We start from the raw sequence: 25,370 nt of genomic DNA on the forward strand, positions 1-25,370 counted from the left end.
GTTCCAAAGATATAAACGTCTTTGAATGACTATATATGTTATATTGAATATGCATCCCTCACAGGGGGCGGGCATAACTCTCCTAATATTGCCTGGCTAGGTTTATACTGTACAGTGAAATTTGTCGAAAAATGTTTCCTTATGACTGAGTTGGTAAAGTCTAAAATTCCAGATGCCCCCTCTATTACTAATATCTCGATGATCCCTCATTTCTCATGGTGCATGGATTAGAAAATTAGATTTTGTTGTATTTACAAAACACCTGAAAGTCCAAAATGACGTCGACAATATCAAACATATTCATCACTTCCCCATAGTTCTGATAGGGCGGAATATTAATTTCTCTGTAACAACACAAAACATGGAATTTGGACAAATATTTTTATATTCTATTTAATAAAATGTAAATTTTTCTAAATAAAATATATATTTTTCTTCATAAAATAAATATTTTTCTAACAAAAATGTATATATTTTTCGAAATAAAGTATACATTTTTTAATAAAATAAATATTTTTAGATTTTTGAAATATCAAAAACATTTTTGTGTTTCCTCTGAGATTCCAGTTGTCTTCTCTCTTCTTCTCTTCTCTCCTTTCCTTCTCTTGAAATATATAAATATTAAAGGGATTGTTCAGATATCAGGATAATGTGTGAGGTAACAATTTTTCTGGGAGAATTTTTATGGAATTATACTTTTATGCGGTTTCACAGATATATATACTTCTAACATAAATGAATTAATATAATCACAATATGATGTGAAAACCTATAAAGAAATTGAGTACTCGTGAACAAACTCTGATTTTATAATCTTTGCAACACAATGTTCTAGACTTGAGATATTCTAAACTATGAATTCTGTGAGATCAAATAATCTGAATTTACACCATCAGGTTACAAAGCTTAAATTTCTTTATAAATCTTCATCTTTGCATCCATCGTTAATAGCTAAATATATAATTTGATATAATTTTACAACAGTTTTGCCAATTACTGCAACTAAAAAGCGCTTTGCAGTTTTAAATAAAATCCTTTTATTTAAATGGAAAAACAAAATTTTATGAAATCATTATAGTATTGCTAGAGAACTTTTTTTATACCTATGAGAAATTTTTTCTTCTAAAAATAAAACTGTAGCTAGCATTTAAAAAAAATATTTTTTTAATAGTAATGCGCAATTTTATGCATAACCATATAATCATTCATTTATGTTGTCAGTACATAATAAAATCTGGAGGACCTTAAACACAATAGAGAGCAGTACAAATGTACATATTAAACTATTTTCCTCCTTTAATGGCTAGGGTATGTTAAAAAATAGAAATTATGATAATGATAATGATAAGCTACAATGCTTTACAAAACGTTTAATTTCTCAAATTTATAAAAAATGTTCTCCCGGAAAATACGCCTTGTTGCTATACGTAGCTTTTTCTATACGTTGGATTTCTATAAGGTTTGACACCTCAGAAAGTATTTAGGACTGAAGATTTCATAATTTTCTCTCCATTTTCCAGGGGTGAGCCATGCATTAACGATCACCGCTAATAAAGCACTTCAGTATTTTAAGTAAAATGTTGGACCACACTTAAAAGTTTTTAAGACCACTGTCAAATACAAATGAAGGATTTTGGATTAAGTTTTACGGTTAAAAAAGGGGAGGAACTTTTGATGTGAGGTAATTTCCAAAAGGATTTTTCCAAAGCGGCAACTGACCAAGGGTATTTTCCCAAGTAGCAACTTCCCAAATGTGCAATTTCCCAAGCGGCAACTTCCCAAGTCTGTCCTAGACGCAGCGCTCGGCCCCCATTGCAGCCTGTGGCGCCTCAGAGAGCCTAACCTAATCTTTGGGAAGTTGCTGCTTGGGAAATCGCACATTTGGGAAGTTGCCACTTGGGAAATTGTCACTTGGGAAGTCGCCCTTGGGTAAAGGCCTTTGAGAAATTACCTAACACCGAATTTTGATAAATGTCGTCTTCTTTGTTTGTTCACCTAATAACCTCTTGAATGTTTCTGTTCACATCAAGATGCTGTTTAAACCGAACCCTGATATGTAACCATTCAATTCGTCGTTATCTAATAATTTAAAAAAAAAAACGTATTCTGAAAACGTATCCACCCCCAAAGTAGGAGTTTTGAACGTCGAATTTGCGCTCAAACTCAGGATTTACAGATCTTTAAAAAGTTTAATATGTCTCAAATAAATCCGAAAGAAGTTTTCTACAACACTGCATACTCAGTTCAACTACCTTACATAGCCGGTCACTCCCTTTAAAAAACTTGCTTCACATTTCAATAAAAATTCTCTGCGCATTTGAACATTAAGTTTGATTCCTCAATTAATTGACACAATTACGCAAAAATAAATAATATTTTTAATGCAATTAAAACAGAAATTCTGCGCAATATAAAGATTTTTCTGGGTTGACTCAACTTCAGTTAAATGTTTTACTAATTTCTAGAATATAAATGAAGTATGATTATCCCTTGTCATCAATTTAATTCCAAGTTGATGAGGCAGAAAAGTTTTTCTCCCAGTGGTAAAAATCATCAATTTATCCTCATCATTTAGAACCTGCTCATTGCTGGTGGAGTCAACCACTACTTCCTCCTAAACAAACCAGAGTTAACAGTTTATACCGTTTAATCCATCTTAAGTCCGGTATTAATTCAATTTTAGTCTGAAAACTAAACTGAAGTTCTAACTGCCTTAACTTCTGGCTCCGGAGATTTATTTACACTTAAACCCGTCCGAACCTGGCACTGTTAATGTATCACAGAAATTACTAGTTTTTGCCTCCGCATATTCAGTTCCGTCCTAGCTCACACTTCGCGCATTGCCACGTTTAGCGCTTAGGTGATAAACTTCGCAAATTGAAATTTGCATACTGGGCAGAGTTTGTGCAGTTCATACTGAAATATTCTGCGGAGAAATAGATTTACAAATTTATTCTTAACTTTTTCTTGAAAATACTTTTATGTCTTCTCTCCAAAGTTAAAGACTTAATTTTACCTTCTCATATATAATAATAAATAATAAATAATTCACTTTCAGGAGATCTGTTAATCTCCTCACAAGAATAGAATCAATTGTTCCGTTTATTCAAAAATTCTCAGCTCTGGTTTTACACTTTAAAAGAAACTTGGTTAAGAAGAAAGTACAACTATACACGACAGACGACTACAATATTACAACTATACACGACAGACGACTACAATATTACAACGATACAAGACAGACGACAACAATATTACAGCTTTACACGACAGACGACTTCAAATATTACAACTATACACGACAGACGACTAAAATGTTACAACTGTACACGACAGACGACTAAAATATTACAACTATGCACGACAGATGACTACAATATTACAACTATACATGACAGATGACTAAAATATTACAACTATAAACGACAGACGACTAAAATGTTACAGCTGGACACGACAGATGACTACAATATTACAACTATACACGACAGACGACTAAAATATTACAACTATACACGACAGATGACTACAATATTACAACTATAAACGAGAGACGACTTCAATATTACAACTATACACGACAGACGACTACAATATTACAACTATACACGACAGACGACTACAATATTACAACTATACACGACAGACGACTACAATATTACAACTATACACGACAGACGACTTCCAATTTTACAACTATACACGACAGACGACTACAATATTACAACTATACACGACAGACGACTACAATATTACAATTTTGCACGACAGACGACTACAATATTACAATTATACACAACAGACGACTAAAATATTACAACTATACACGACAGACGACTACAATATTATAACTATAAACGACAGACGACTAAAATATTACAACTATACTCGACAGACAACTACAATATTATAACTATAAACGACAGACGACTACAATATTACAACAATAAACGACAGACGACAACAATATTATGCTTTTCACGTCAAACTAAAGTAATTTTCACGTAAGATTAAACTTAAAATGTTTTCTATCATAACTCCTCTAACTGAGGGGATTTTGTGGAGAAGAGAAATGTTTTGAATATCTAATATTAAACCAGATAAATTTTAATCTCTCATACTAAGTGCGTAAAAACTGGAGGTGTTACGAGCTGTCATAAAGTCGGTTCAGTAATGTTGTATGAATTTGACCTTTTCCAGGTCTGTCTACTTCATAGCGCTTTTGATGTACATATTAATTACTGTATTGTATGGCGTATGCGTTTATGAATCAATTAAGCACAGTACAGGTATACCCAGAATAAAATGGAACTCTTATAATACAAAATATACAGAGTAAAATATGCTCTTTCTTGGTTCAGTTTACAGTACACGGCACACTGCAAAATGAACTTTGAATATTGAAATATTTATATCTTCGGGTTTTCAGTCGTTATTTTGGTAGACACCAAGCATATACTTTATATAGTCTTTCCTTTGCTCAATTAATACCACGAATTTATTTTATGTTAACATCTAATAATTTAATTAAGTTATTTAGAAACTTTTCTGGGATTATAATACTGTTTTATTGGAAGAAAAATAGATTATTTTGATAGATTTAATAAGATTTGCAAAATGTATGAAAGTTGACGGAATCTTCAAAACCTTATAAAATGCAGGAAGCATAACATCTTAATAACAACTTATTTTCACCTTTAACCAATGGAACTTGTACCAACCTGTTTCCTCAAATTATAATTATTCGTCGAAAAAGATTAAATAATACTGATTGTTTTGTTACACATCTCCATATATGAACGAGTACAGTAAACAGTTTTTCTTTAAAGAGATTATCGACTGTTTGTGGTTTAATTTCAAGTGACCTTCCATTTATAGAAGGTTATGTCCGAATCACGGCGGTACCCTTAAACACTTTTTCATCTTATCATCCATTGTTTCTTAACTACGAAAAGAATAGAGAAGTTACATTTGAAAATAACAATTTTTAAAAATCATGGATATCTCATTCATTTTTTAAGTGACAAAACTAATTAAAGGCTAAATCTGACATGCAACTCTATGAAAGGAGGATCTCTTACAATAATGTCTCTAAAGTCTCTTTTACTCCCGACAATTTCATTGAAATGAAACCCAACCTTGTTCTCCTCTTCTTCCTCTTGAGTAAAATATTCCCATTGAAATTCATCATCCTCGCATAGTTTCTCATCCTGAAACCAGATATAATCCTAGATATAGATACTAATATATTTTCTCATCCTGAAACCAGATAAAATCCTAGATATAGATACTTATATAGTTTCTTATCCTGAAACCAGATAAAATCCTAGATATAGATACTAATATAGTTTCTCATCCTTAAACCAGATATAATCCTAGATATAGATACTGATATAGTTTCTTATCCTGAAACCAGATAAAATCCTAGATATAGATACTAATATAATTTCTCATCCTCAAACCAGATATAATCCTAGATATTGATACTTATATAGTTTCTTATCCTGAAACCAGATAAAATCCTAGATATAGATACAAATATATTTTCTCATTCTGAAACCAGATAAAATCCTAGATATAGATACTAATATAGTTTCTCATCCTGAAACCAGATAAAATCCTAGATATAGATACTAATATAGTTTCTCATCCTGAAACCAGATATAATCCTAGATTTAGATACTAATATAGTTTCTCATTCTGAAACCAGATATAACCTAGATATAGATACTGATATAGTTTCTCATCCTGAAACCAGATAAAATCCTAGATATAGATACTAATATAGTTTCTCATTCTGAAACCAGATATAATCCTAGATATAGATACTGATATAGTTTCTCATTCTGAAACCAGATATGATCCTAGATATAGATACTAATATAGTTTCTTATCCTGAAACCAGATAAAATATATATAGGAGATACTAATATAGTTTCTCATCCTCAAACCAGATATAATCCTTGATATAGCTACTAATATAGTTTCTTATCCTGAAACCAGATATAATATATATAGGAGATACTAATATAGTTTCTCATCCTATAACCAGATATAAAATATACAGAAAACACTGATATAGTTTCTCATCCTGAAACCAGATATAGAATTTATAGAAGATACCAATCCTATAACCAGATACAGAATATATAGAAGGTATGATTATAGTTTCTATTCCTGAAACCAGTTATAGAATATATGTAATCTGATTATAGTTTCTCATCCTTAAACCAGGTATAGAATATAAAGAAGATACTAATATAGTTTCTAATCCTGAAACCAGTTATAGAATATATAGAAGATACTAATATAGTTTCTAATCCTGAAACCATATATAGAATATATACAAGATACTAATATAGTTTCTCATCCTGAAACCAGATATAGAATAAAAAGAAGATACTAATATAGTTTCTAATCCTGAAACCAGATATAGAATATAAAGAAGATACTAATATAGTTTCCAATCCTGAAACCAGATATAGAATATATACAAGATATAATTGATATGTTTATAGTCTCTCGAAAACCTTTTAGCGAGGAGATTTTTCCCAGAAAATGTTTTAAAAGTGTGAATTTACCTCCCAGACCCATTTTTTGCAGTCATCCATCCCAGTTTCATGATCTCTCTCTCTATCAATCAAGTACTCAGGGAGGTATTCAATTCTAACCTTCTCCATCTCCTGAAATATACAGGAGTAGGATACTTGACTCTATCCTTCTCCATCTCCCGGAATATACAGGAGTAGAATACTTGAATCTATCCTTCTCCATCTCCCGGAATATACAGACTAGGAGTAGGATACTTGACTCTATCCTTCTCCATTTCCCGGAATATACAGGAGTAGAATACTTGAATCTATCCTTCTGCATATCCTGGAATATACAGGAGTACAATACTCAAAACCACACTGTTCTGTATCATGTATTGGAACATACAGCTGTGTAGAATAATTAAGTACTCCATCCTATTCCTACCATTCTCTATATCCTTGAGTAAACAGGAGTAAATGTCTACCTGGTTTTCGTCCTGGTTCTCGTCATAGTCTGCAATGTATCGTCCTTCCCAGATATATTTGATTGTCATATTGTCTACATCTTCCGGTAGAGAGGGTACATTGTCTGAATAAAAAATCAGCCCTGTTTTATTTTAAGTAACAAAAATAGTATTTCCGGATTCTTTTATCAGAGGAACTGGTTATTCTCCGCAAACTTGGATTTCATAAATTATTTATAATTAAAACTATGAGTTTTTCGAGACCAAATATTAAAGGTTTACACTTTCAGGTTGCCAAGATATAGGGATCAGACAATTCGAGTTTTAGGCCTAATATTCATTTTGTTTAAAACAAAAATCAAATAAATTTTCGATCTAAATTTTCCGTGCTCCTACTTGCTGAAGGAACAGGTATAAGATGAAGAGCATGATTATCTATGTGTTCCTACCTGCTGGGAGTTCAGGTATAAGATGAAGAGCATGATTATCTATGTGTTCCTACCTGCTGGTGGTACAGGTATAAGATGAAGAGCATGATTATCTGCCAGGTATAGCTGAGCAGCTAGGACAGTATCCGTATCCCTAGATCCTAGATACTTCCTGTACTCGTAAACATTCTGCCGTGGTACACTGCACACCTGAAGAAAAGAAAGATAAACTACGGAAGTCAATATTTGTAAAAAGAATATAGTTTTTGGCTCAAAATCATATTTTCTAATAAATATATTTTTGCAACCTGATGGTTTATATTTTAAACATAGATTATTTGAAGTAACAGACTTCATAGTTTGAAATATCTAAGGTCTACGACATTGGGTTGCGAAGATAAAGGGATTAAAAAATCAGAGTTTGTGGCAAAGACTCCATTTCTTTGTTAAGAAGAAATTAAACTGTTTCTTCGATAGCTTTATAAAAAAAGTGGATTTATAATTGAAAAAATTTATGATTTCAATCTAACCTAAAATTTACTTTAACATAACATGCCTCAAATCTTGTTTACAAAACATCTTGCCCAGGCTAAATTGATTAAAGTTCATACAGAAAACTTCAGTTTAAACAATAGAGAAAGGAAAAGAAGAAGTAAGGCTTACCTAAAATGTACACAACCGACCACCCTATTAATTAATTAATAGGGTGTTCGGTTGTGTACATCTCGATATGTTTACGTATCTAACACTGTACACTTGTATATAGAGTGATCGTATTTCTTGGGGGTGGTTAAATGTAGATAATTGAACATTTTTAGAGATAGTTAGATGAGTTAGATAGACACTACACTTAATATGGATTGTAAACATTGATTGGATTGTAAACTGCAGTACATTCCAGTTCAGTTGTTTGTTTGTGTCAAGATAAGAATGACAAAATATTGCATCGTGAGAAAATGCACGAAAAATTCTTCTTGTACAATACTTACCGTGATATTTCTAAGAGATGACCCAGCACAGTTGTACATACGATACAGTTGTCTCATGCAAGCTAAACTTGGTTCACACTCATCGGCAAAATTTACCTGAAAAATACATCTTTAAATATTTCGTTCTAAAGGAAACTATTTGAGTTTTTGCCACAAACTTTAATTTTCTAATTTCAATATATTTGCGACCTGATGGGGTAAACCTTTGATATTTCAAACTTAGATTATTTGACTTTGGGTTGAAACGATATTAAAATCTGAGTTATGATGGTTATGAAAAAATGTCATTCGAATAGCTTTCGAATAATTTATTTACTTTTAAATGTATAAAACTATAAAATTTAAGATTTAGGGGTGAGAAATAAAGCAGGGTTGATAATTATAATATAAATGAAAATATCATGTTAGTTGCTTATTGGTTTCCTATTGCCTAACTCAACCTGAGCTCTGACCTTATTAATCCAGAGTTTGTTTACAGATATCCCTCTTGTTAACCAATCATGTTCAGACGAGATCACGTAGTTGTTATTATACCAACAACCCAGGCTATCAAACGGTCTAAAATAGTAAAATTGACTTGGAAAGACAGCACTGTTTACAAAATACTATGCAGTCTTATTTTCCGTCATAAAATTCGTAATCCGTTTAGAGCACGGATTTTGTACAATACAGTTTCCCCCCAATACCGCGCTGCACTGTCTGATCGAGCATAACAATTTCAGTTTAATTAATACAAATAAAACGATTTGTGGTTAAAATGTACAAAAGTAAAAAACTAATTGGTTTTTATCAAAGCTATAGAGTTGTATTTAATAGCACTTTGTATAAATGGGTAAAACATACTTGCAATACGCAGAAAGTGCACTAAAATGAGAGTTTTTACGCCTGATGAAAAGTAATTCCACGCTATTTATATCCATACTGTACTGTGAGTAATAGAAAATTTGAATTCATCTTTGCTGCACAATAGAGTAAAAATTACTTACAACTACTTAGCAGGGAAATGAAGGGAATTTTACTTTACTTTGCGCTCAGAATGTTTAATATGCAAAATTGGTAGAGGAAACCAGGGAAAAAGAATATAGGGAAGGGAAATGGCGCTGGTCTGGCATGAGAAAGCCAGTCGCACTGCTTTGCAGACGAGTTCGTTATTACACACGCACACTCTTTTGGTACAGACACACAACATTACTACAGTCAAGGAAATTGCAGACCAAAGTCGTCAATTCTAATTAAGCTTGAATAACTAGTAGTTTATTGTAAACTTTTATCAAATTATATTCTTTGCATGAGAATTTGGCTTATATGCATGCGTTGACTTAAATATATAAATAATATATTACATGTATATTAAACTTATTTTTAAGTAAACAATTCAAATTTACTCTCCTTAACTGTACAAATACCGAGATTCTTATGTACTGTATATACCTACAGTACACGCCTTCGGTTCGTAATTACTTACACACACTCTTTCGGTACAGAGACACATACATGACGTTTCCGCCCTCTGAAAGAAACCCATGTTTAAGTAAAAAAATTTAATTTCCTGAAAAAGTAGTTGTACACAATTTTATCGTATTTTTTTTGGATGAAAATGTGCGATTTTTTTCCCGAAAACTTTGCAGAGCGGGGGGTGGGGAGGGAGGTAACTTTGCTTAATTGTCTGAAGGGACAACGATTTTTTTCATTTCACAAACTAACTTTTGAATTGTAAATTTATTTTCTAGATGAAGTATCACAAATTGAGTTAAATATCCGATTAATTTGTCTAATTAAATATCACAAAATTACTGAAATATTTTTATAGATGATTTTTCTTTCCGTTGGTTTAGGGCAGATTCCTGAACACTTCTTTAATGATAAGACTTGCAATCTCCGGCTCGGCGTGTTCTTCAATCATAGCCTTGAAGACTGCAATACTGCAATCAATGTTGTTGACAAGACCATCAGAGCTAACAGTTACTGCCTTCGGAGTACATTTAGATGTAACATGCCTAAACGATTCAAATATATATTTACGTAATTTCTAATTTATTTGATTCTGTTTGCTTACCTGTAAACGCCTCTCTGAAAGCAATCATCAACAGGTTTAGGATCAGCTTCAGAATTCTCTGAGAGGGTCACTAGGCCACTTTGACATTCTTCAAAGTAAGGAATAAGATGAGCTTCACTGCACTGTGCAACTTCCTTCCACAAATTCAGTTTGTCATCCTTGTTTTCAGCTACAGCAGTTTCAAAGCATTCATAACAGGAATCTAAGGTTTCAGCATCTTTACCCAAGGATGCTTGACAGTAGAAGCGGGGGAAGAGCTTGTGGTTCATGTAATCCTTCAGGTTAATCTCAGTTGATTCGTTTTCAGATTCGTCATCTGGAATTCCTGACACTTGGTGAATAAAATGAACAAAATCAGTAACGTTCTTGTAGTTTCCCATCACACAGATAGTTCCATCAGTCAGACTTTCAATAACATCTTCGGAGGAGGAGATACTCAGGCAATACTCAGCCATAATCTTTCTCAAGCTAACCTTGAAACAATCCTTGACAGCTTGTTCAGATTCAGCATAGTTTTCAGCATTCAGAGCTGCTATCTGTTCAGAGCAGGCTTTTTGCTCCTGGGGGAGAAAGGTTGCTGTACAAGTTTGAGATAACTCCAGACCCTCCGGAGAGAGAGGATCAGTTATCTTGTTAAAGCAGGCAGCACAGTTTCCAATTCTGAAGACGTTGGTTAAAGTGTCAGTGGAATGGTCCCAGGATTCCACTGTGCAAGATCGTCGAATCCAATCATAGTTCTGGCCGCTACACATAGCAACCAAACCAAATAAGACTGCAGCTGTTGTGACACCAATCTGAAATGAAGAAATAAAAATCAATCCATAATAAAAGAAAGAAAATGCTTCAGGAATGAATTGCCTTTCTTTTAATGTTAAGAAAATTAAGTTATTAATACCAAAATGTTAATTCTGATTTTTGATGGAGATAAAAACTTATCCTCACCATGGTCATGTTGATTCACTTGTAGAATAGTTGGTTCTGATCAATGTGGAAGTAGAAATAAAACTTTTATACAAAGCGTGTCCTGGGCTAGGGTGTGGAGGTAAATAAATACGTTTGTATTGCAGAGATGAACAGCAAAATCTACCAAAGGAATGATTTTAAAAAAAAATTGAACTTTGTTCATAAGTAAATTCGACTGCTTTATGAGATCCAATATTAGGTTTGATTTATAGTTTATAAATGAATGATACTATTTAGAAATGGGATTTTTTTGCAGCTTCCCAAACCAAATTTATCAATGCAAAATTGCATTTTTTTGTACTAGTCATTTTGCTGATTTTGCGTAATACAAGCTTATTTGTGTACGGACAGTTTTATACAAACAAATTAGTGTTTAATTCTGTTTTCTTCATTTTTTTGACTACTGGACTACTGGACTAATGGACTAATGGGCTTAATGGACTACTAGACTAATGGACTACTAGACTAATGGACTACTAGACTAAAGGACTACTAGACTACTGGACTACTGGACTACTGGACTACTGGACTACTGGACTACTGGACTACTGGACTACTGGACTACTGGACTACTGGACTACTGGACTACTGGACTACTGGACTACTGGACTACTGGACTACTGGACTACTGGACTACTGGACTACTGGACTACTGGACTACTGGACTACTGGACTACTGGACTACTGGACTACTGGACTACTGGACTACTGGACTACTGGACTACTGGACTACTGGACTACTGGACTACTGGACTACTGGACTACTGGACTACTGGACTACTGGACTACTGGACTACTGGACTACTGGACTACTGGACTACTGGACTACTGGACTACTGGACTACTGGACTACTGGACTACTGGACTACTGGACTACTGGACTACTGGACTACTGGACTACTGGACTACTGGACTACTGGACTACTGGACTACTGGACTACTGGACTACTGGACTACTGGACTACTGGACTACTGGACTACTGGACTACTGGACTACTGGACTACTGGACTACTGGACTACTGGACTACTGGACTACTGGACTACTGGACTACTGGACTACTGGACTACTGGACTACTGGACTACTGGACTACTGGACTACTGGACTACTGGACTACTGGACTACTGGACTACTGGACTACTGGACTACTGGACTACTGGACTACTGGACTACTGGACTACTGGACTACTGGACTACTGGACTACTGGACTACTGGACTACTGGACTACTGGACTACTGGACTACTGGACTACTGGACTACTGGACTACTGGACTACTGGACTACTGGACTACTGGACTACTGGACTACTGGANCTGGTCTAGTAGACTATTGGTCTACTGGTCTAGTAGACTATTGGTCTACTGGTCTAGTAGACTATTGGTCTACTGGTCTAGTAGACTATTGATCTACTGGTCTAGTAGACTATTGGTCTACTGATCTAGTAGACTATTGGTCTACTGATCTAGTAGACTATTGGTCTACTGGTCTAGTAGACTATTGGTCTACTGATCTAGTAGACTACGATAGTATACTAGATGTTTGTTACCTGATATTAATTCTACTTTTAATCTGTCCAAGGTCTGGTTCAAGCATAGATATAATGATTATCTCTCCTAACCTAACCCTGGCTAAAGATAGACAACTTTTCAAAATTCATTAATCAAGTAAAAAATCATTTTGAATGCAAAACACATAACTTTGACCTAAACTTTTCAAGACCAATTTGATTATTAAGATAATTAAGTAATAAATTCTTCAGAACAGTTTTATTGTAAAAAACCATGTTGCATTAAATTAAGTTGTTAGGTACTTTCCCAAAGGTATTTTCCCAAGGGTGACTTTCTAAGTGATAATATCCCAAGTGGAAATATCCCAAATGTACATTTATGGCTTAATTACTAATTAGGCCTCCAGAGGCGCTGAAGGCTGCGATGGGGGCCGAGCGCTGACAGACTTGGGAAGTTACCGCTTGGGAAATTGAACATTTGGGAACTTTCTGCTTGGGAAAATGCTTTTGGGAAAGAACATAACATTAAATTCAACATTATGACTGTTTAAGGTTCTTTAAGAAATCGTAGATTTGAAAGTTGTTAGTTCCTATATTTGCTTTTATCACACCTGCGGGAGATAGAGTTAGTTTTTTAAAAAGTATTTTAATGGATTGAGTTTTTTTTTAAATTGTTGGTTTCGTCTAAATTCATTCTTTCTTTTTCTAATGAATTAAATTAAGCTGACAAAGCGTATTTGTTCAATAATTTGTACGTCAATATATATTTCCCAAGAACTGGACATAGCAAAGATAAAACTGTTTGTTTAAACACTTTCGGAGAATAACGCGCCATTCAAATCAACAAAAAAAACTAGGCAAACAGATTTGTACGTATGCGAATATTATATTTAAAAAAATGTCGACAAGAAAAAGAAAAAAAAGACTTTATCTGAATTGAAAAATAATTTAGTCTTTGCTACAAACTCAAATTTTCCAATCTCTATATCTTATAGCAACTTGATGGCGTTAATCATTTTATATTTAAAACTTAGATTATTTGATCAAACAGAATTCATAGATGAATTATCTAAGGTCTCTATGATATTGGGTTGCGAACATAAAGGGATTAGAAAATCAGAGTTTGTGACAAAGACTCAATTTCTTCACCAAAATTTTCCCTAACTCTATCCTGAGATCATTAAGGAGGTTCCATTCGGATTGAATTGTACTGTACTGCACTGGTTCCAGTTAAACCTTCTAAAATACAGGGTGTCCCATTAAATATGGGAAAACTGATGAATTCGAGATCTATTTATTTTTGTTTAGTACAAGTTATGTTTACAAGGAAAGCTGAAATCCGAAGAATGATTTTTTTCAGCTTGAATTTAGAATTTGTTTGTTTATGTTTTGAATGGATTGTGGTAATTAAATTTTTGGGGGAAATGTGCTTTTTAAAATTGACCGTGGTGTTGGCAAACTTAAATGGATCGCTTAACTTCCATGTTGTTTGGGCAAATCTGTAGGAAATTTGAATCGTAAGTTTCGCAGCCGATGGAAATGGGAAACTTTCGATTGTCGATTAATAAATAAACTGTTCGTCTTTAAAGCATTACAAAATGTAGTCTATCATCTTCGTCTTTTCTTATTTGGTAAATTTTTTATTTCAATATTAATGAAAACAATAAACGTGTGGAACATATTTTTGGGCACCCTGTGTCATAAAATATTTTGTACAGAGTTAGATAAGCCAGCCTTTACTTTATACTTTTACTAAATAATCCTTTCAAAACTTTAAATATAAACCCTCCCCTCAGAGATTATAGTTTGGGGCTATCCTGATTTTCAACCCCCTTTAACCCTATTTGAACATTCCTTTTTGATTTCATATTATCAAAACGATCACGCAATATTTATTTCAACATTTCTAAGTTGAGTACTTTGTTATCAATGTTGCTATTCATTTTTATCTTTATTGCGTCATAGCTTCAATGTTTTGTGTTACTAGCTGATGTGCCCAGCGTTGCCTGTGGAAGATTTTTTTTTATTTTGAAGAAAAAAATGATTTTTGAAAGAAAAATATCTTAATTTGTTTAGCCTATGTTTCTCCTGGGCCCCCACGAGTTCCCTAAAAAAAGTTCAGCCCATTCGGTCCAGACGTTTGGCCAGCTATAGCTAACAATAAGCTTTCTTATATAGTTTACTACTGCTCAAATCTAATGTTTACTTACACAAAACTCTCTTCATAAATTAGGTTTAATTCTTGTCCAGGTTCAATCTTCCATACACAGATCCTATAACGGGAACATTATTTTTATTGTTAGCCCCCTCTTCCAATATAGCTTATGCTTTAAAAAATACCAAATTAAGCATATTTCACTAAACTTTAAACTTGGATTTCTTGGGGACAGAATACCCTGTTTACTATAATTTGTCAAACGTCTATGCGTTCCAATGTGGGTCCTCACTGTGCATTTTTAATGTGCGTCCTCACTGTTCGTTCTCAATGGGTGTTCTCACTGTGTGTCCTCACTGTGTGTTCTCAATGTATGTGTTCTCAATGTGCGTTCTCACAGTGTGTTCTCAATGTATGTGTTCTCAATGTGCGTTCACACTGTGTGGTCTCAATGTGTGTTCTCAATGTGCGTTATTAATGTCCGTCCTCACGGTGCGTTCTTAATGTGCGTTCTTGTTTTGGTGTGTTACAATGTGTGTCATCACAGTGGGTTCTCAATTTGTCTCCTCACTGTGTTTTCACATATATCGACGACCTTTCTGTGCCTTCTCAATGTATGTTCATTTGTGCGTCCTCACTGTGCGTTAGCTAATATGAGGGACACTTTTATGAGTTCTCTATTTCTAGATTTATTTTGGGTTCGAAAGGGCACTACCTGATACCCCGCATCATACATTACTGACTTACTATAATATGATTCCTTACAACGTAACTTACCACATGATACTCCGCATCATATATTACTGACTTACTATAACATGATTCGTTACAACGTAACTTACTACATGATACTCCGCATCATATATTACTGACTTACTATAACATGATTCGTTACAACGTAACTTACTACATGATACCCCGCATCATATATTACTGACTTACTATAACATGGAGCACTACATGCTACCCTGCACCATATATCATTACATGATTCTTTACAACGTAACTTATTACATGTTACCCCGCATCATAGAGCACTACATGATACCCTGCACCATATATCAACTACATGATTCTTTACAACGTAACTTACTACATAATACCCCGCATCATAGAGCACTACATGATACCCTGCACCATGTATCACTCCATGATTCTTTACAATGTAACTTACTACATGATACCCCTCATCATAGAGCACTACATGATACCCTGCATTATAGATCACTATGATACGTTGAACATAAGTCAAATTATGAAACGTTGCATTATCGCTCCCTAAATGATACCTTGCATCATTCCCACATGTTGCTAATGTATCACCATCAGGAGAAAAGGCCGCGTGGGTTACGCCTACAACAAGAAATAAAAAATGTTCAAAAATGCAATTTCAGGTAAAAATCTATATATATCGGGGACAGTCGGGAATTGTCAATCACTTTCTTAAATTCGAATAACCGTCTGAAGCCCATCATAAAGAAGAAGCATTTGTTTGTCAGTTTAGTTTATCTTTTCCGTCCCAAAGTGTAATACTACATGAACCTGTTGTGTGAATATGTTCTGATATAATCTTGTTTCCTAAACCAGCTCGTTGTATTCTCTCCCATTCTCTTCTAATATAGAGAAGAATAGTAATAACGATGATGATACAGAATGTAAACCAAGATGTGCACGCTCTCTACAAGTATTTTACTAGTTACTTCTTTCAACATTAAGCTAGAAACAAAACTGTATAAGTGAATTAGTGAGATAAAACCAAAGGCCAAGGAGATGCGACACTTTGCAGTCTAGGTCGTCCTAAACTTTGATGATAAAGTTTCAGAGTTGTTTATGTCTCAGTGTGATAACATGTTTAATCTCCTGTTCAACGAAATAACCAACCTTAAATTCCCTCCTTTTTAATTCCAGGGAGGATAATTACTTATCCTCCCTCTGTGATCCATACAGATTTAATTCAAGATTTAGATCAAGAAATTAAATATTCTTCCATATGCATTAGTAAGAAATAAGAGAATTAAAATCATAATTGATAGTTTTATTGATTTCATTATTATTTTATCCCCCACGGTTGGTTATTTCGTTGAACAGGAGATTAAACGATAAATTACTACTTAACCGGGAGTTTTCATGAGGATAATTAAATTGAGGTGAAAACCACTTAGCCTTGGGCCTCCTCGACCTTTTTGGGGTTCTAAACCTCCCTCGCTACGCTCGTGAGGTTTAGAACCCCAAAAAGGTCTTGGAGGCCCTCGGCTCAATTTAATTATCTCCCTTAATCTCCCGGTTAAGTAGTAATTAATAGTTATAATATGATAATACAGTGACACCAATTAAACTGTGAAGTAGAAAGAGAACTATTAGACTCGAAGTTATTATAACTTTTAATATTCTAAAGAACATCAAATACAGCCATTCTGAAGTTGAAAAAGAACCATTAAAATTAATAAGTTGGGTTTCAAACAGCTGTTAAAACTTTTGTTTTAAAACAGCATCAAATACTCATAAATTTACCCAAATGTCGTCTTCCTATTCCACAGTTTAATAGATCTCATTTACCTCTATCTTTTCTTTTTGTTTATATAACATTGACTATTTTGATAATAAAATTTGTTATTGTTCTCCATTTTACAGATATTTATTAGCTGCATCTGAAGATGTTGTGGATTACAACGAAATATATATTATAGATAAAATGACATGAAATTAATTATGAAATCATGAAATCACTGATAGTTCTCATTGGATTCAAAATTATGAAAATTATGATGATATTTTAACTATAATAGATTGTACCGCCTTTTGAACAACAACCCATGATTCCCCCAAAGAGGGAGGTAAGGTTATTTAACTTCCCTTGGGACAGTTATGTAAAATAACCACCCGTTCTGCGAACTTTTCTGGAAAAAATTCGCGCATTTTCATTTCAAAAGACGATAAAAATGTTTACTGCAGCTACTTTTTCGGGAAATTCAAAATTTTACTTAACCACGGGTTCCCTCGACCAATTTTGTATACAAAACATCCAGAGCGCAGCGAGCGAGGGAACCCTTGGTAAAGTAAAATTCCCTTAACTTCCCTGTAAAGTATAAGTTGCAAAAAATTAGAAAAAACCTGAAAAATAAATTGTTAATTCAACCCATAATATTAACTACAAATACTAAAACTATTTTATTTACCTCCAGGAGTAAACTGAAGGGGGTAGACCAGTAACCTAAATATTACCTATCTTCATTAGAAAATACAACTTTCCAGTCGTGGACATGGAATAATAATGTTAGCACTTTAGTTTTGTGAATCCATGGATCAAGCATTCATCTCCATGCTTGTGCTCCTTGTGCTAACCTACGGATTAATTTAGTTCCTTTTGAATATCCCTTGATGGTTAAATCCTGCAGGGATAACTAAAATAAATGGATCAAGCACATTTTTCCTCTCAATTTTGGATATCGAGATCAAGCTTTGCTAATTAACGCTATTTCGTGTTAACTTCAAGTTTCAGGATATTGGATACTAAATACTGGATATTGGATACTAAATACTGGATTTTGGATAGTAAATACTGGATATTGGATACTAAATACTGGATATTGGATAAAGTTTGATGTATGCAGGATTTAGGATGTATGAAGGATAAAGGATGTGGGATACAGGATACTGAATACATAATACAAGAGTTTAAACTTAGGATGCAGGATACAGGATAGAGAACTCAAGATATAGGATACAAGGTTAATAACGTAGGTGCAGGATACTGGTTAATGGATACAAGATACTGGTTACAGGATACAGGATACTGGTTACATGATACAGGATACAGGACACAGGATACAGGATACAGGACACAGGATACAGGACACAGGATACAGGATACAGGATACAGGACACAGGATACAGGATACAGGATACAGGATACGGAACACAGGATACAGGATACAGGATACAGGATACAGGATACAGGATACAGGATATACCTTGATGCTTAAATCTTTCTCTATTATATTTCTCCAAAGTAAACTAGATTCTGCTACAGTATTCCACCTGAAATATGTTTATAAACAGTGTGCCTCACAAAACACGATAATTCAAAGACGACATTGAAGATATTGAAAATGAACTTCTAGAAGAATAAAACGGGTAAAAGACCATTTAAAGCAGTAACATTAGATATAGTATGGCAACATTCATTCAATATTATTCCTTAATACTCATGTTCGTCTTTAAATTTTCATATTTAATGGCACATGCACACACTATCAATAAATATTAATAATATGTACATGACAGGAGTATTAAAAAAAATTGGAACTGAAATTATTTATTTGACTTATTTTAAAAAGAAAATTATAGTCCATCAAATAAACATTGAATTGATATATCACAATTTTTCCTTTTTTATTAAAACATGTTTTAAGGGAAATTTTAGTTCCTATCCAGGAAATAGAATAAATTACCATGAACAAACACGTGCTGCAGTACATAACTGTTTAGGATTGAGGTACATAAACACATCTTCAAGAATATATTCATGTACAGTTCCCCAATCCATCCTTTACTGTGTTTATAGGAGTTAAGCTAATCGGCCTTACAGCTGGCTTCAAGCCAGGTATACTCAAGCCAGGGGGGAGGCTGTAGACTTATATTTGAAATATTTTATTATTTTTGTTTTTATTTTGAATTAGAATTTCTAGGGAGAATTAACTCTAGGAATAATCTACAGGATCTACAGTGGTAACCAGAAAACTTTGGAATAGGAAGACGACTTTTAAACTCAAATTATGACTTTAGATAGTCTAATGAGCACGGGAGAGAGATATTGTGAAGTGGTAATAGACCCATTTCACTTGATTTGTTATTTAATTAGTGTCTAGTAAAACTATTTGCTTTATAACAACCTCAAATGCACTTACGTATTGCTATAAAGTCGTCTTCCTATTTCGGAGTTTTCTGGTTACGACTGAATATATTAAAACAAGACATTCCTATATCAGGTCATACGGCTGGACCGAATGGGCTGAATTTTTTTTGTGGTAACTCATGGATAGCCTGGGGGTGACATGGTCTAAAAAAATTATAATTTTTTTTCAAATGTATATTTTTTTCAAAAATATTTTTTTTCCACGGTCAACGCCGAGCCTTTCAGTTAGTAATCAATAAGATTAAAAAATTGTGAACATTTTTTAAATGATAAACATAGTTCAAGTTGACTTAATAATAATGATATAAATGAGTAAAAAAGTTGATTTCTAGAAATTTTAAACGTTATTCATGAAAAAATGTTATTTATACAAAATAATTACATGATAGCTAATATCGAAATTTTTTTTAACTAATCAAAAACTAAATGTAATCCCAACAATCCATAGCATTTTAAATTTATCCGATGAACTTTGTGTTAGATAACGCAGAAGAAATTAAATGAAATATGTTATCTATAATCAATCTTCAATCCAAAGTATTTATTCTACCCTGACTATAGAATGAGCAAAGAGAAGCTTGGAAACCATGTAGTAAGACACCATACAGACATGTACAAAGTTTACAACTTACATACATTTGTACATACATTGTACGACGTACTTATAGGTTGTAGTCAGGACTTAGTTTGTTAGGGTTGCTGCTCAAGGATTAATATATTGGTTTATTATTAAGTGCTTAGTATGCAATCTTTGTAAACACTATAACTCCATTTAGAATAAAAGATGTCCCAAAATATAAGAAAATTTAATCCTCAAAACTAGTGATTGCCTTTATAAATGAAATCGAAACGCTACTTTTGAACCAAAAATAAAAGTTTTGAAATACTGGTTCATTTAAAAAATTACTATTTAAACGGTACCTTGTTAACAAAATTAAGAACACTTTTAGGTCGTATTATATATATTTTTAGCAAACAGATTGATTTAAAAGTAATTGATAATCTGTTTGCATTTTAGAAGATTTTACTAAATTATGTACACGTATGTCAAGTTTTACGCTGTTGAAGTTTATTGAGACACCCTGTAGAACGGTTTAAGTGCTGGCTAGATAGGTTGATAGATAGATAGATATAAAGATAGATAGGTAGATAGATAGATAGATAGATAGATAGATAGATAGATAGATAGATAGATAGATAGATAGATAGATAGATAGATAGATAGATAGATAGATAGATAGATCTAACATGAGTTGAATTTAGATCGAAGCTTGAGGATGGATTGGGTTTATTAACAGTAAATACGGAGTTATTATTGAAATCTCTGGTATTCGGATACAAAGTATGATTCAGCTCCAGGTTTAATCCTTATCTGGGTGGTGCTCTGAGTACCTGCATGGTCAGATATAAACCCTGAGTAGGTTGGGAGGTCTCATTTATCATTATTAACAACGATATTGATATCAAAACACGGAGAACTAGGTTGTACATCTGCTGGGTAGCCAGAATGGACAGTACGATTGAATGAATATACAATACGTGTTGTACCGGCACAAATCATGCAACTGGATATATGTTCTAACATGAAGGGACTGTTCTACAAAATCCCAACCTTTATTAAAACTCCTCTTTGTTTTTCTTTGATAAAAAAGGCAAGCAATAAAACCTTCTTCCCATACTAAACCAAGATATACCATTAACCCTCCCCCCTCCTTATTTGCCTATCACCCCCGATACCCTCCCTTTATTTAGCTTAAAATATACCATCACATTTTCAAGGTTTCTGATTTAATTTCAAAATTTTAAATTCTGTTTAAACTTGCGCAACATAAACTCTAAATATGATAATGTCATAACAAATATGATAATTTTTATATCAACACCTTCCAATATGTTCAGCTATACTTAGTTCAGCGTACTTTACAGCTTTGTTTTTTGTTATTTTATATTTTAAAATCAACTCTCCGATCATTGATCATGTATAAGTCATGTTAAGAAAATTATAAGTTCTGAAAAAAAAACCAATTAGTGGATTCCGAATATTTTTATGAAACGAGTCTATGAATTGTTTATAGAATAAAAGTAAAAAAAAACTATTAAATCCCAATTTGATTTTCTTGAATCTTGACATAGGTTACAGTTTTACTTATTAAAGGTTTGGTGATTTAAACTCGGTAATTTTTTATTGAATTAGGCATCTCTCATAAAGACCATAGCCGGGAAATATATAAAGAGAGTATTACAATGAAAATCAGCGATGTCATATTTGCCACCCCCCTGAATAACGTAGGGTAGGTGAAAAATCCTTTAGGTTGACCGATTTGGCGCATGATGAAGCCATTTTCTGCCGAGAGTACTGGAGATTATTAAAGAAACTGAGTTTTTGCCACAAACTCACATTTTCCTATCTGGCTGTATCTTTGCAACCTGATGATATAAACCTATTTCAAACTTAAATTTGATATAACAGAATTCAAAAATTGTAAGAAATTGAATCTGTGCCACAAACTCTAATTCTGTTAGATCAAATAATTTAAGTTTAAAATATCAAAGGTTAAAGAACAGCATTTAGTTGGAAAGATATATGGATTAGAAAATTGAGTTTGAGGACCCTGCAAATCCTTTTAAAGGTCTGCGACATTGGGTTGCAAAGATATAGGGACTAAAAATTCACAGTTTGTGGCAAAAACTAAATTTCTTTTAAGAGGAACTCCGAACACTACTGCTGGTCAACACAATTTGAAGGAAAATCGGCATTTTATTATGGCCGACAATATGATACTTTAATTGAAGCAATGGTAGAAGATTATGAGATGCGCAGATATAGAAAGTAGGTGGGGGAGCATACGGGGTTATTATCCAAACATTTTACATCAAGGGATACAAAAAAGCATAAAGGGTTTTAAAGTTTAGACCAAAAAAATTAAAAGTTGGACCAGTGGGGATATATGTAAACTGTGTAGATTAAGGAGTATAGAATATAAGGGAGAAGGAATCGACCCGGCCCCCGCCCTTCCACATGATTATACATGCTTTGCGCGCAGACGGTACCGTACTTCATTTGAACAAGAAATATTTGTATGATGTACAAATACCGCGTACATGTTTTCAGAAGAGGTTATTGTATACAATAAGCAAGGAAAAAATTAGGCTGAAACGCCAAACAAATACATTTTTTAGGATGCAAAAATATTAACAATACGTAAACTTTTTTTTTATAATATAAAAAATCGGTTTAATTTTATATGGTATAGTAAAAAACACATTTAAAGAATTAAAAGGCGACCTTTAATAAAATCTTTTTCAAATGAAGTACCGTCTGCAAAGCATGTATAATCATATGGTAGGGTGGGCCGGGTAAATTCTTCTCCCTTGTATTCCATACTCCTTGAAGGATATCTTGTATGGCATTGTAAACTACGGTTCATTTCAAGTACCGGGCCGACTTTTAAGCAGCCATAGCAACATAGAGAATAGAATATATAGAGAGGAATTAAAAGAATCTCTCGGTATAAATTTTTCAGTCCCTTTCAGCATGAAAGGGAGTTCAAAGTGTACAAATCATGTAAATGTTCACAAATTATATGCAGTACAGTACATCAATACAGTATGTTGCCTATACTATCCATTTCAATTTCGAATTTTTTAAACTGTTAAATAAACTTTATAATGAATTAGGTGAATAAAAACATCATTTGATTTATAGTTATAACGGAAAATCATCGTTTGTAAAGTGGAAGGCATAGAGTCTATGTGAAATGATCATTGGTCAATTATGAAACCAGCCTATTCCATAATTTGGTTTTCTTTTAACAATAATTTTAGATTTTCTGTAAAATGATATTCCAGGGCCCAACAGGTTATATATCATAAATATGTGAAGTACACCTGCAGTATGGAAACAGTACAACAAAATGGCCGTTTTACTCTTTTTTCTAGTAAATTCCTCTCTATTTATTCTATTCTCTATGCATAGCAAGCTGTACAATACACATACAGACTACAGTTATAACCAGAAAACAACGGAATAGGAAGACGACTTTTAAGCAATATTTAAAAGTATTTGAGGAATTGTTACAAAGCAAATAGTTTTACTACCACTAGTTTAGTTAAATGTATCTATTTACACTGCACAAATGCCAAGTACCATGCTCATTGAACTTTTTATAACTTGATTTTAAATGCAATAAATGAATGTATCTATGGATGTACAGAATTTATGGCGCTTCACGGTTTTTCTGCTTTAAAGATAATTCTTCTACTCGTGCATGGTATTCCCCAAAAATGTAAGGCAAGGAAAGTCAATTGCGGTTGTGTATACTCTGTGTACATATTGAAACCAGTTCTCTCTGGGCGGAATTTGTAAACAATAATAGATGCATCAGTGTTCGTTTAGTATCCGAGGAGGTTAAAAGCATTAAATTTTGATAATTTTGATAATTCACATAATGACCAGAATATTTCATTGATTTTTTATGTGAATGATGGATCCCATGTCAGGCTTCGACATCCGTCTTGTGTTTACATTAGCGCCCAGAGACAGTACACTGCAGTACTAAAGATGTGTACACTTCTGAAATGACTTTCCTTGCCTTACATTCTTTGCATTCCCGGTATTCTAATTAATTCATCCCCCCCTAAACTTTTAACAATTTCAACTCTATGTTAGACATAAAAAGTGCAATGTTAAAACGTTAAAAATAATTAATTCACATGAGTGAACGCGCATTAAATTATAAAATAACTAATTGAATTGACAAAATACAAAATTCTCTCATTCGCCATCTTTCCTTTACACAAATATTTATTCGAGACAATAATAATTTTTTATTTTTTTATTATGTCTTAACATCGTGTTAAAATGGTTAAAACATTAGGGCATTTCACCACAAGGGATCATTTATTTGGCGTACTGTCTTGTTTTGCCCTTTGTAGTCCGTGTGTACTGTACCGCTTGCTCTAGCTGATATAAAGTCGGCCCGGTAATTAAAATGAACCGGAGTTTATACAGTGAGGGGGAGGATGAGTTCCCGCAGGGGAGGAGATGAAATACTGCACGACACCGGGCCGGTTTGGAAGTCTTTCAAACCTGGTTTCCTCTCTTGTTCATTAGAAAGATTTAATATAAGATAAATATACTGGATTCTACTCAGTTTCTCAGGGTATCTATTCTATATAATATGTCAGCCATTGTCAAATATTCTTCAGTAGTGTAATGCAAGGAAAGTCAATTGCGGTTGTGTATACTCTGTGTACACATTGAAACCAGTTCTCTCTGGGCGGAATTTGTAAACAATAATACATGCATCAGTGTTCGTTCAGTATTCGAGGAGGGGGGTTCAATGGAGAAGTTACTTCT

General features: G+C 33.4%; 2 protein-coding genes across 3 annotated transcripts; both read right to left on the reverse strand.

The window, feature by feature from the left end:
* Positions 1–185: 185 nt before the first annotated feature.
* LOC111697668 (F-box/WD repeat-containing protein 5) lies at positions 186–19,663 on the reverse strand. 2 transcript variants are annotated; one of them, XM_023467743.1, is made up of 19 exons: positions 19,548–19,663; positions 19,068–19,134; positions 18,273–18,307; positions 16,639–16,709; positions 16,386–16,449; positions 15,152–15,214; positions 14,113–14,180; positions 13,532–13,552; positions 12,981–13,062; positions 8,867–8,972; positions 8,415–8,510; positions 7,500–7,635; positions 7,019–7,122; positions 6,582–6,683; positions 5,139–5,210; positions 2,490–2,614; positions 1,996–2,049; positions 554–604; positions 186–344 (listed from the first exon to the last, which is right to left on the reverse strand). In XM_023467743.1, the coding sequence occupies exons 1-19, from the start codon at positions 19,640–19,642 to the stop codon at positions 236–238; spliced, it is 1,521 nt and encodes a 506-aa protein (XP_023323511.1). In that variant the 5' UTR covers positions 19,643–19,663; the 3' UTR covers positions 186–235. The 2 variants fall into 2 exon arrangements, with proteins under 2 accessions (XP_023323511.1, XP_023323512.1); XM_023467744.1 differs by lacking the exon at positions 1,996–2,049 and having other exon boundaries at positions 262–344; positions 2,579–2,614.
* Positions 10,115–11,522, reverse strand: LOC111697669 (uncharacterized). The gene is made up of 3 exons (XM_023467745.1): positions 11,413–11,522; positions 10,471–11,264; positions 10,115–10,411 (listed from the first exon to the last, which is right to left on the reverse strand). Exons 1-3 carry the CDS (start codon positions 11,419–11,421, stop codon positions 10,246–10,248), a joined length of 969 nt encoding a protein of 322 aa, XP_023323513.1. The 5' UTR covers positions 11,422–11,522; the 3' UTR covers positions 10,115–10,245.
* Positions 19,664–25,370: the final 5,707 nt, after the last annotated feature.

This window comes from Eurytemora carolleeae, unplaced genomic scaffold (genome assembly GCF_000591075.1).
Source record: "Eurytemora carolleeae unplaced genomic scaffold, Eaff_2.0 scaffold115, whole genome shotgun sequence".
Lineage (NCBI taxonomy): Eukaryota > Metazoa > Arthropoda > Copepoda > Calanoida > Temoridae > Eurytemora > Eurytemora carolleeae.

What these genes read in the sequence shown, in the direction of transcription:
- LOC111697668 (XM_023467743.1), bottom strand. Translation starts at nt 19,642, where the DNA reads ATGGATTGGGGAACTGTACATGAATATATTCTTGAAGATGTGTTTATG. An exon ending in TGTGATAAAAGCAAATATAG is followed by an intron (nt 13,063 to 13,531) that starts GAACTAACAACT and finishes GTCTATCTTTAG; the next exon opens with CCAGGGTTAGGTTAGGAGAG. An exon ending in AGAACCAGGACGAAAACCAG is followed by an intron (nt 6,684 to 7,018) that starts GTAGACATTTAC and finishes TGTATATTTCAG; the next exon opens with GAGATGGAGAAGGTTAGAAT.
- LOC111697669 (XM_023467745.1), bottom strand. An exon ending in TTTCAGAGAGGCGTTTACAG is followed by an intron (nt 10,412 to 10,470) that starts GTAAGCAAACAG and finishes TGAATCGTTTAG; the next exon opens with GCATGTTACATCTAAATGTA.